Source organism: Euprymna scolopes, chromosome 31, assembly GCF_053919585.1.
Source record: "Euprymna scolopes isolate OS-2025 chromosome 31, ASM5391958v1, whole genome shotgun sequence".
Lineage (NCBI taxonomy): Eukaryota > Metazoa > Mollusca > Cephalopoda > Sepiida > Sepiolidae > Euprymna > Euprymna scolopes.
The window spans coordinates 5,577,129-5,590,151 of record NC_136512.1 but is presented as its reverse complement, the minus strand read 5'-3'; the positions used below and the strand labels follow the sequence as shown (position 1 = coordinate 5,590,151).

At 35.6% G+C, this 13,023-nt stretch overlaps 1 protein-coding gene across 1 annotated transcript in view; it reads left to right on the top strand.

Annotated features, from left to right (window-relative positions):
* Positions 1-13,023, top strand: part of LOC145255601 (protein arginine methyltransferase NDUFAF7, mitochondrial-like) — an 89,685-nt gene that overhangs the window by 39,097 nt on the left and 37,565 nt on the right. The window contains exons 2-3 of the mRNA XM_080114088.1: positions 9,715-9,863; positions 12,361-12,441. Coding sequence (XP_079970214.1) covers positions 9,715-9,863; positions 12,361-12,441 — 230 coding nt within the window. The remainder of the gene's footprint in view (positions 1-9,714; positions 9,864-12,360; positions 12,442-13,023) is intronic.

Here is a 13,023-nt window from a genome sequence, read left to right as displayed (position 1 = left end):
AAAGAAGCGAAAGTTTCGAAGAAACGGTAATTGCTGCGCTTAAAGACGAAAGTGAATGTACAAGTTCAATGTGTAATATGATACGTGAACTTCCGGTAACTTTCGAAAAAATAAAAAAAGAGGCAGTAAATGACATTTTCATTAAGAAAATGAAAAATCAATTGGGATGGATAAAAGAAAATAAAAAGGTAGATCAAACAACGCCTTTTTCCATCTGTGAAGATGTGCTCATGTATGGTGAGAGGATCGTAATTCCACTAACGTTACAGAGGAAAATTCTGAAGGAATTTCATACAGGTCATCCGGGCATTTCGAGAATGAAATCCCTTATGAGAGGATATGTGTACTGGCCTGGTATGGACAAGGAAGTTGAAAAATGTGTCAAGACATGCAGAGGATGTCAATTAGCAGCTCGAGATCCTCCAGTAAAAACGACGCCATGGCCAAAGACGGACCTACCCTGGTCACGTCTGCATATTGATTATGCGGGACCTATAAATGGTTATTTTTACTTGATTATTGTAGATTCTTTTTCAAAATGGCCAGAAATATTTAAGTTTAGACATCCAACAGCAAAAAACACTGTGAGTGCGCTTAATGAAATTTTTAGCCGTTTTGGAGTGCCAAAAACCTTAGTGAGCGATAATGGAACAGCATTTACTGCTCATGAATTCAAAGAATTCTGTGACTCACTAAATATTCTACATATGACAACACCTGTGTACCATCCACGATCGAATGGGTTGGCCGAAAAATTTGTAGATACGTTTAAAAGGGCACTTAAGAAAAATCTTACTACGGACACAGACGAACAATGTATTCAAACATTTTTAGCAATTTACAGGGTGACACCAAATCCTAATAATAATGTCAATTCTTCCCCGGCTGAGCTAATGTTTGCAAGAAAGATAAGATCTGTCTTCGATAGGCTGCTACCAGAGAAAAAGAAAGTTTTCAAAAAAGAAAACCTTAATACCAAGTGCTTCTCCCCAGGTGAAAATGTATATTTCAAAAATTTTCAAAATGGACGAAATCAGTGGGTTGAAGGTATTATCAAAAAAAGGATTGGGAGCATGGTCTATACCATCCAAGGATTAAGTTTTGTCTGCAAAAGACACAGAAATCAAATACGTCCCAGACTGTCTCCAAATGTGGAAGAGACACCAATGGAAACATTGTGCGATATTTTTGATATACCAAAACCAGCGTGTGTACCGCAAACAATGAATATTTCGCCTGAACCGACCATACGGGCTGGACAGAAACGCTGACCAGAAGGAAAAGCGCAAGAAAGAGAAAAGTTACCAGGAGATTAAGCCCTGACCCTAAAAGGAAGAGGTATTTAAGCTAAAATCAGGAAGATTTCAGCTTCAGGGGGAGGTGTTGTGAAGGAACATAACTGGCTATACACCGGTTACAAACTGTATATATATATTGGACTGTTTGGCAGACAGCGGCAGACAAGCAGTCGCAGTAAGACGGATAGTCTTACGTGTTGATTATCAGACTTTCTTCCCCATACTTGTTACTATGTACTTCTATTTACCTTAGGCGAGCAGCCTTACGTTTCTGTATTATAAATAAACCCCATTACACATACCACTCGGTGTAACTCACGTTTGTCTTTATTTCCTAAGTATTTAGGAATATAACACTTTTCTATTTGATGTTGTCGGTGGTGGTTCATGTTCCCAGATGTTCGACGACCTGTCTAGTTGCATCTCTCCACAGATCTTCCAATGTAAGTATCTAAATACTTTGTTATGGCGAGCAGTGTAAAGACCATTGGCTAGAAAGATCTTGCATCCAGACATTAGGTGGCTTGGGCTTTCAACAGCTGAGTGACAGAATCTGTATTGGTCGGTTTTTTGCAGACCAGCCATTTTCTTAAATCCATTTGTGAGCAAGCCTTGGTCTTGTGCAGCTATAATTAATCGTTCTTCATCAAATGGAAATTTGTCACTTTTAAGCCATTGTAGTGAATATAATTCTGGTTCAGTTCTTCCATGAACCTGCCTGCTCTCTTATGTTGTTGCCATCCTTCTAGTCTTGTCTTCAGTTCCCTTTTAGTATACTCCTTTCTCTTCTTTCGGGCAATTAGGGTTGCTGGGTTATCATATTCTTCTACTGTGTTGTCCAGTGTGTTACCACTGAAATTTTCACTGAGCTTTGTAGTTGGCGTCTGCTGAGGCAAACATTTGGTGTGATGTTCATTCACCATTTTTATTTTGGGGTCAGAAGAACATTTGATATATTGGCCTATGCTTACCACTGAAGCTCGGTATCCGTGGTTTATTTCAGTGAGGCTTAAACCACCTTCTCTCCGTGGTAAGTACAGCCTGTCCATGCACTGATGTTTGTAAATGACTTTATGAAGGGCCAGCATTTTCCGAGTTTTTACATCAAGGCTATTGGTACAGTTTTGTGGCCAATTAATTATGCCAAATCCATAAGAGACAACGGGTATTGCCAATTGATTGATGGCGGTAATTTTGTTTTTTGCTGATAGTTCTGATGAGAGAATTTTTTTTAAGTCGCTTGAAGTATTCTCCCTGCACTTTTTCTCTCATCTTTCCATGTTCAAGTGTCTCATTCTCTTCCACTCCCAGGTATTTATAGACAGCATCTTCTTCAAGGTCTTCAATAGAACCATTGTCAAGATTAAGATGTTCTGATGATGTCTTTCTTCCTTTCTTTATGGTGCACTTAGTGCATTTGTCGAATCCAAACTCCATGCAGATGTCCTCTGTATAATTTTTAACAATGCCTATCAGAGAGACAAGTTGTTTCTCGGATTCTGCACAGAGTTTCAAATTGTTCATAAAAAGTAGATGGTTTACTCTTTTATTTTCTTCCTTCTTTCTGCCCATGCTGAGATTGTATCCAGCATCGGATCGTTTAAGTATCTTACTTAATGGATCCATTGTGAGGCAGAAAAGGAGCGGTGAGAGGCTGTCTCCCTGGAATATTCCTTGCTTGATCTTTATGTTTGGGGTCTGTATCCTTCCTTCCATGTGCTGTAATGTAATTGAGGTGCACCATCTGGCCATTTGTTTTTGAAGGAATGATGTAATACCAGTGTGCACATTGTACAACTCCAAACAGCGAAGTATCCAGGAATGAGGTATACTGTCGAAGGCCTTTTTGTAATCAATCCAGGCCATTGACAGATTTCTTTGTCTTCTTCTCCAGTCTTCTAATATGGTTCTGTTTACAAGGAGTTGGTCTTTTGTGCCTAGCTTTTTCCTCGTACACTCTCTCTGCTCACTTTCAATGTAATCGCCAGCATTGAGATGGTCGTATGTTGCATCGGCGATTATCCCTGTTAGGAGCTTGTAGGTTGTTGTGAGGCAGCAGATTGGTCTATATTTGCTAGCCATGTGGGTGTCCTCATTTTTGGGAATAAGTGATGTACTGCCTACAGTAAGCCACTCAGGCGGCTCTTCATCTCCACTGATGATTCTATTGAATGCCTTGGCATAGTGATGATGAAGTTTGGTATTTGGCCTATTCCTGGGGTCTTGAAGTTGCTGCATTGAGCTACCTTCCTGCAGACAGCTTCCTTGGTAATTTTTAGAGCTGGCATCTTTTCTTTCTCCTTGTTCTCCTCTTTGATGGTATTTATCCAGTTGTTTTCTTTATGTACTTTAGTGTCCTCATAGAATGGCCTCCAGAAGTTTTCTTACTACTTATTGTGTTGGTGGGGAGCTCACCTTTATTTCATCTTTAACGAGGCTCCTATAGACAATTCTTGGGTTTGTTGCAAAAAGTTTATTTATCCTTTTTGCTTCAAAGTTTTTGGTTTTATTTTTTATTTGTGCATCTAAGGCTTTTATCTCAGCCTGATGTTCTGCCAACTTAGTTTTTAGCTGTGCTTGGTCTTGGAGGGAATAATAAGTTTTCAACTTATTCACCTTCTTATTTAGTTTTTTGCCTGGGGTTTCACAGGATAGGAATGCATATATCTGGGCAGTCTCCTTTCGGAGTCTGTCTATTTTTCTGCTGGAGTTTACGTTTCCAGCCTTGGTTATATGATTTAGCCTTCATGTTTTCTCTTTTACTCTCCTGGTGTTTAGGTAAGAGTTGTAATTGGATAAACCATGCTGTCCCGTATGTTGTATGATTTATTTCACTCAATAGTGCGTTAATCGGAGTGATTCTTTCCAGAGCATCGTTGACTTTTGAAACAAGCACCTTGAAGGCTTTATTCATACTAATTTTTACCAGTCTGGGCCGATCTTCAACAGCTAGACATTGTGCTATTTCTATTCTGTTTGCCAGCTCTTCCTCTAGTTCCAACTGGTCCGTGTCAAATGTCACATGTTGAGGTTGGACATACTGTTGGTATGTCTGCCCATGTTTAAATTGTGTTGGGTCTGTTGGGAGTGATTCCTGAGGAGATGTTTCATTATTTGATGGAGTGGCATGTTGAGTATATTTCTGCTTTGGTTTTGGTAGACATCTAAGCGTTGGACTTTTTGGTGCTGTCTCAGGGAGCTGTGTCAGGTGAGAATTTGTTGTAGTGTTTTGTTGTTGTAGTGTTTTAATATGTGTATATGTGTATATATATATATATATATATATATATATATATATATAATTTTTTTTTTTTCGTGGTACAAAAGTTAATAGCTTTGAAAAAGATATCCGGAGACATGCTGAGCTGGGAAACAAATAATTCATTAAGGGGAAAGCGACAGTTCGTTAATAAAAACGATTTAAGAGTAAATTTATACATTTATAAATTAGCGATTATAAAAAAAATAAAAAAGAACCTAAAATAAACCTCGAGACGTCTTTCAACCGATATATTGTCAAGAGAAAACATTGGCGGTTATGATTAAGAAAAAAAATGTGGTAAATATTGTTTAAAAAAATAAGTAGATTTTTTTTTTTTCTTCTCTAACGTGGGGTGGGGAAATGGAAAATCATAGAAAATCATAGATTGAAGCTTAGTGCAGCAACTATCATGAAAACAATGACTGGTAGAGAAAGACTAGCAACGTTTCTTCTGTGAGAGAGAGGTTGTAAAGAGGAGCAAAGAACATCTGCCACTAGATTTCTGTACTCTGTCAAGGGAGGAAAGAGTGCTCCGAGTGGCAACAGTTCTCCATCTTAAGGCATATTTGACTTTGTAGAGGATTGTGTCAGGAGTGAGATGCCTTCTGGAGCCGTAAAATGGTCCAACCAATTTTTTTCCAGCTATTTTAGCTATGGATTTGATATACGAGCATTCAACTTCATGGCTGTGGTGAAGGTCAGTCTTAGAAGTTTATCAAAGCAGGGAGCTTCTTTATGGTTGATTGGTTGTTTTTGTTTTATGCCATATCAATCCTTTTCAGGTTATTTAATGCTGAATCCAGTGATTTTGAAGAAAATTTTTTAGTATAGAATATATTTATTTTTTTCAAGTCAGTTTCTATTTAACCCATAGTTGGAACCCTAACAGGTACTACCACTCTGGGTCAGAGTGGACCTTGGAGCAATGGCAATTAAAGGGTGGCTCCACATTCCCCAAAGCCCACAAGCTGGGGTCTCACCATTGAATATAGTCATATCCAGAACCGCTTCTTTAAGGGGAGAGCCATTCATTTCAATTTATGCAAAGTGAGGATTAGAGCCTTGTTGGTGAAAGGAGGGAACTTGGTTTTAGCTATATTAAAAAGTTACTTGGCATGTGAGTTGTCAATATGCGTATGTGTCTTGCCTTGATCATTTAAATGACGGAGTCAGCGACTACATTACAATCTATCATTTGTTTTTTTTTATATTAAATCGCTTTAATTGCTTTTAATATCAACAAAACTATTACAGATTTATAGGAAAATAACACCTAGTTCAATGGTGTGGTATTCCATAGATGGATAGATGGAAATAAACTCTGCTCATGGAAGTCTCGTTTAGTTTTAGGTACACAGAGGATGAAATGAAAATTATTCTTAGTCAGACGAGTTTTTGCTATGAATGTTTTACCAGGGGATGGGGATTAGGTATTGAGCAAAAAGGATCTGAGTGTTAGTGGTGAAAGGAGGTTTTAGATGTCTTAAAAGTAACTAGCTGTTTTTTCTTGTTTTTTTTTTTCTTGTGCTTCATGTCAGAATGCGATTTGGGGGATTATTGACATGTCAGAATGCGATTTGGGAGATTATCGGCAAAAACAAAAAAAAAAAACACAAAAAAAAATAATCTCGTAAAGTGGTCTGTTGAGAAGAAAATTATTCTTCACTGTTTTGCCTTTTCAAGGTATGAGAAATGGGGAAGAAATAAAAATAATATATTCGAAACACACTATTAAAGAAATGTTTTCCTCTTTGTTTTTTGTTTTTTTTTCACCTTCTTCTACAACTTTTTCTTCGATATGTCATGAATCATCCACTTGTATTTGATTTGATTTTGTGAATAACAGGTGTTATAAAATGATTGGAAGTTATTTAAATTAAAAAAAAAAAGTCTATTCACTTTAATGTTTTATTTTTATTGGTGTGTTATGTCTTCACTTGAACAACACCAGGTGGCCCTGCTGGTAGTGCAATATGATAACACTGTTTATTACAATCTATGACGTCTTTCCATATTGTTGTCATTATTCAATCCAGATCAATGCGTCTTTCAGCCGAGTTTGGATTACAATGACAGGTTTTTATTGATTAACTTGTCCTCGCCTTTGACCACCATGAGAAAAAGTTTGTCTTTACTGTTGCATAAATTATTTTTTTTCATAGAAATTATTTGCATTTTTCAATAGCATAATAAACTAGCTGGATGCCCGGTGTTGCCCAGCCGTACAATATGCTTAAACATGATATTTTGATTTATGCAAGATTGCGTGTGTATTATTATAGAATCAACTCTCTATTGAATATTATATATTGTGACGAATGATTGGCCCAGTGGACTAATTGGCAAAAAAAAAAAAATAAAATAATAATGATAATGTTGTTCATCAAATTCTGTCTGTGTTTGTTTACTATATCATGTCAGCTGATATTTGGACTTGACAATCTTGAAAATAGTCTTTCTTCTCTTTTAGATAAAAAAAAACATTTTTACAGGAGAATATTTTGCATTACACCGGCCAAGGTTACACCAGTGGTATGTAAAATATTTCCCTGTAAAAAAATCTTTTTTATCTACAAGAGAAGAAAAACTATTTTTAAGACCGGATTTTTTTTTCGATTTTCAATACTTATCGGATGAATTTCTGTACAAAACATATCTAAGAACACTGCCAGAAATATAAATTAGCTTTGTGTGAAATTTGTAAAAGATAGGTTCCAAAGCAGCTGAGCATAGGATGAAGGAATTCGCACACAAAAAGTGACTTTTATATGATGGTAGAAATAATGTTTGTCTATTGGAATGACAAAGACCATCTGACCACTCTAGGGATAATGGGGACCTGCATTTAAAGTGGAACTGGTTTGCACAGAGCCAGTCTCACTTTCTTGTCTTAATCAGTCTCATCCAATGGCAGGACAGGATAGAGACAACTGGAGGCTAGGTGGGATGCAGAAACTGCCGGAATTGTCAGTGTCCTCCTACATACAGCGCTTGGTATTCCCAACTGGTCACCGATCTGATACTGACCAGATTCACCATTACTTTGGTGATCTAATGAGAACCAGCGTGTCAGCATGATTATACCATATTGTGTCTGACATACGCAAATTAAGAAGACATGTCCACAAAAATAATGGAAACATCAATGAGGAGACTCTTGATGTTAATAAGGATGTCTATTTACTTCTTTATATAGCTGCGTGAGTGTTGCAAAATACAGAAATGTCACCTCAACTAGATCACTTGCACCAACCAACAGATATATTCTTTCACCATTTTGGCTCGGAGCAAAGCTTTCAAAAAGAATATGAAATGGTAGGACATAAGTAGATAAGAATTCAAAGAAACCAGATCATAACATGATTAATGTTTTGTTATTAGGATAATAGACATAACATTAAACAAAGCCATAAAACTAATAATATTTTCTTGCCATGTCTTTATTGCAAAAGTTTATTATTTAACTAAGTATTTATTTTTTTGTTCTAACAATATGCTTCATTTTTTTATCGTCAATCCATGAAGGAGAAATTTTTCTAAACAATTGCACTTTTTTTTTTTTTTATCCCAGTCCAAACTTCTCCCATTTTTGCAAAGCTGAAATTTCCCAATATTAAAAAAAATTACTTTGTATCTAATAGTGATCGGACGATTCCAATATTTTTCCTGATTCCGATACAATTACGGATTCTAATTTTGTTTGTTGTGTCACATTCACACTAGGTGAGTTGAGCTGACTTCCTCCAAAGGAGGAAGTGTCAATGGACCATAAATTTCACAGATGGTCCCCAGTTGCCGATGATTCTGATTTTATTCTATATCCCTGATTCCGATTCTTTTTAAATCTTTAAATATTTCGTGATAGAATTGTTTTTTAATTTTTGGATTATCATAAAAAGAAACATGTAATATATGCGTATATTTTCGCAAACGTGAAAGAACATCAGCATGTAGGGAGTGATTTATAGACTTTGGCTGTTGCAATATTTTTGGTATGATGGGGGAGTATCACCACCAAAAGTTGGACGGTTCTACTTATAGACACTGGCGATAGGAACTGACCAATCAAATGGAGCCATGTTATGCCAGCAACCAATTAGAAACCAGAATTGCTCCATTAAAATATTGAATCTTTTAGCATTCCTACACATAATTTTTTCATGTCAACACGAGAAAGATCTTTTGCTCTTTGCCTGCAAAATTATAATGTCCAGGACTTGTAGAGAACAGCTACCCACTGAAAACTAATCTTCAGAACCTGTACAGAATAGCTACCCATTGGAAATTCTTCTGAAATTAGACATGGCTTTCAATTCAAGATTAGTTTTACTGGTAATTGTAGAATCAATAAATATTTGTTATTTCTATCATTAATATGAGCAATGGTAAATTAAGTTTTAAAAAAATTAAAAGAATTGTTTTTTGTATCGGAAAAGAAGCACAAATTTTTCCGATGTTGATTCCGATACCACAAAATGTTTCATATCTTTTTTTTTTTTTGATTCCTAATTCTGATTAACTAATCTTAACACTAGTATCTAATTCTACCCTTCCTCCTTTGTGGAGCGGCAAGTAAATAGGAACATTGTTCGCTCCAGGGATGTCGTATCTGTATCTAAAAATTGAGATATTCCAAATTCATTAAACAAATTTTAATTTTAAAGCTCTAAATTTTTTTTAGATGAGGATTGATTATTCATATTTTTTGGACTATTGTTCTCATCTTGAGTGTTATTTTTTTTTACAATCTTTCACCAGGTGTATCTTGTCAAACCAGAAGGACTTGTGATATAGTGGTTAAAATACTTGGTAAAACTCAGTTGTAAAGTTACACTCTTCTGAAGGTTGAAGGTTCAATCCCCAGTACAGGTGACACTCAAAATACAATTGCAAATTACTTAGGGCTTCTACCCAGTCATGGTTGACAGAACAATAATATGCTATCTCCATGGATTCAAAAAATGGTTCCATTTGAAATTCCATGCAGATTCCTGAGTTCAACAGAAAGATTCCTGAAGAAGGTTGGAGGTTACTTTGACCAAAATGTTATGAAAATAACATTCAAGATGAGAACAATTTTCCGAAAAATTTCTTTAGGGCGAGAATTTTATTGTTCCACCCTGTAATCGAAAATTAAATTTTTTTTTTTTTCAGTGTACTTGACAGCAACGACGAGACATCAACATTTTGCGTCCGAATCATACGAAAATGAACTGTCGAAGCACCTGAAATCCAGAATCCGTGCCACAGGTCCTATCACTGTTGCGGAATATATGAAAACCGTTCTGACACACCCAAATGCTGTAAGTAGTGTTTAAAACGGTGGATGACCTCCTCCCATACTTACAGCCCCCTTTTACACAGAAGTTGCGAACCTTTCTTTACAGAATTGTTATGATCATGGTCGGTGCTGGATTACGCTCCAATTCCTGCCCCCCCCCCTCCTTCTAAAGCATTCACAAGAACTCATCTCGTAACAGCCACAGAAAAGAACCTTTCTTTCTTTCTTATTGTACCAAAAAACCAAATATCTCATGAACAAAGTTTCTTTCCAAGAACATCCCGTCTGGAGCAAATAACACGAGTCTATTTCTCAACTATACCCACAGCATGGTTGTCTTCAAGTCTAATCTAAACAAATATTGGTTGAGCTATCCACTTGCATAATCAATTTCTTAAATAAAACACAACCAGCTACAACCACTATCAACAATTCTCCCCCCCCACTCTCAATTTGTGCCTAAATCTAAACACAAATTCCATGAACAAAGTTTCTTTCCTAGAACTGCCCGCATGTGGAACACTGTTCCAGTGGCCTGCTTCATAGCTAATTACAATATAGTAGCCTTCAAGTCCAATGCAAACAAATTCTACCCAATCTACACCATTAATAATTACTGCACTGCCACCTTACATTCATTAACTCTTATCCTTGAGTGGCCTTCGTGCCTTGAGAAGTGATGACTACCTTTTAAAATGAAATTTTAAATCTATATATCTATAAAAGTGAAAATGTGTGTGTATCTATGTGTACATTTCCCTAGAAAACTACTCTGTCGATTTTCAGTCTACAGACTTGAGATTTGACATAAAGGATATTGAGATTTGGGAAAAATCTTTATAATTGGTTTTCAGCCAAAAATTTGGCTGTCAAGGGGTCAAAGTTCAACGATTTGACTTTTGAAAACTACCAAGCTCCTCCCCCAATTTTGGGTCTAAATTCTTGAAATTTTTAATATAGGTTACTTGGACATGGATCAAACTTTTTAATTTGATTTGAGCCTAAAACAAATAAAATTAAAAATGTTTTCAGTGTACTACTAAAATCACTCTTTCCAAGTTTCTTGCGGCCACCCTCCCTAGTCCAAAGAAAGGCTAAAAAAATGTTAAAGAAAATGTCTAATCATTTCTGGAATACATAGAAATAACAACGTTTTCTTTCCAGATTATGAAAAACAAGACTCCACCCGCCAACAAAATTTGCTCCATAGCCCATAGTGCACACGGAGATTCAGGAACACTTCTATTATTTCCTTGGTCAGTTTTACATGAGAATACAGCTTTAGATTTTCTAAACTTTTTTCTATAGAGCACATATACACACATGCACATTGAGGTTTATATATATATATATATATATATATATATATATATATGATAAAATAATATATATATACCGCTCCCCATGTAGGGGTACCAAATTGGTTAAAAGGGAAAATTATTCCCAACTCGCATTTATGTAAAAATGCACTTTCGTAAATAATTGAATTCATTCAAAACATATCACTAAAACCAAAACAAAAAACATCTATATATATATATATATATATATATATATATATATATTACAAGGTGCCTCAAATAAGTTTCCAGACTTTTTTGTACAGGCATTTAAAATTGTTGTAGACTCTTGGGAATTCAGAATTGGAATACACCCTACTAAAGCTTGATTGTCACAACTGGTGAATGTCAAAAATGCAATTTGGGCATGAAGGCACTTTAAAAGAGCAATATGCAATAAAATTCTGTGTTTAACTTGAAAAAATACCACAGAAATGTATGGAATGCTTCAAACTGCTTTTGGACTATCTAGCATGAAACAAGCATCAGTTTTTGAATGGCATAAAAGATTCAAGGAAGGCAGGAAATTTGTTAGGGATGATGAGTGGTGTGGGAGGAATAAGGAAGTCAGAACACCAGAGTTGATTGGCCAAATAAAGAATTTCAGTGATAAGAACCATCGTGTGGCTATAGAGACAATAAGTACACAGTTTGATGTCAGTGTGGGAACTGTACATAAAATTATTTGTGAGGAACTGAAGATGCGCAAAGTTTGCGCAAAGTTTGTCCCAATGCACCAGTCCACAACTCCATTGTTGTCACAAACTATTTGACCAAGATGGCTATCAAAGACAGTTCCTCACCATCCCTATCTTCCAGATCTTACTCTTTGTGACTTTTTGTTATTCCCTAAGCTCAAGGAAAACTTTAGAGGCTGTCATTATGAGACAATTGAGGAGATGAAAGAGGCTGACATGCTCACACAAAAGAACTTACATGGTTCCTTCCAGAAGTTGTTGGAACGATGCAACAAATGCATTGCAGCTGAAGGAGATTACTTCGGAAGGGGCTAGAGTTTCATGTGTGGACTATCAAGAAAAGTGCTCATATCTTTTTTCTTTTCTTTTTTTTGTGTGCATAATAATAACAGCACCGGTAACTTCTTTTTTTTTTCTGGATTCTTTTAAAGTTAATATTAACCGATATTTCTGACTTGATTTTTTATTTTTCTTCTTTAAGGGTTACTATATGCATCGAGATGTATTTGGCGTTGATGGAGATTTCATAACAGCTCCTGAAATTAGTCAGTTATTCGGAGAGGTTTGCATTGTTTTATTTTCTTCATATATTTAGTAAGAATAAAGTGTAATTTCTCATTCACATTTTCGTATCTTGATTGTTTTTTTTTTTTTTTTTTAAATGTATCCACCATTCTACAACTGGTAACTTTTCTGAATTATTCCTAGCTTCCTTTGTTCCGTGTTTATTTAAAATTAAACCTCTTTTACAAAAACTCATAAATTATAGAAAAAAATCTTCATTATGTATATTATACCCGTCACTGGGCGAAAATGTTATATTCTAAAAATCACATAAATTGGTCAAATAGTGTTTTTTTTTTTTTTTTTTTTTTTTTTTTTTAATCAATTTTTTTTTTAGTGATTTTATTATGAACTATCGCCACTACGAGACTGGTCTTGATAGTTTAAGTTGAGTTATCTCCCCCTGATTTCCAAAGCATGGCACATGAAAACACTAAATCTTGCTTCCTCAGAAAAGTTGAATTTCTTAGTTTAAAAACAAGCCTACTTGATCAATTTACTTGATTTTTGAAATATGACATTTTCGTTCCATGATGAGTACATACATCATAAAGGTTTTTCAAAATTTTCCTGTATTTTT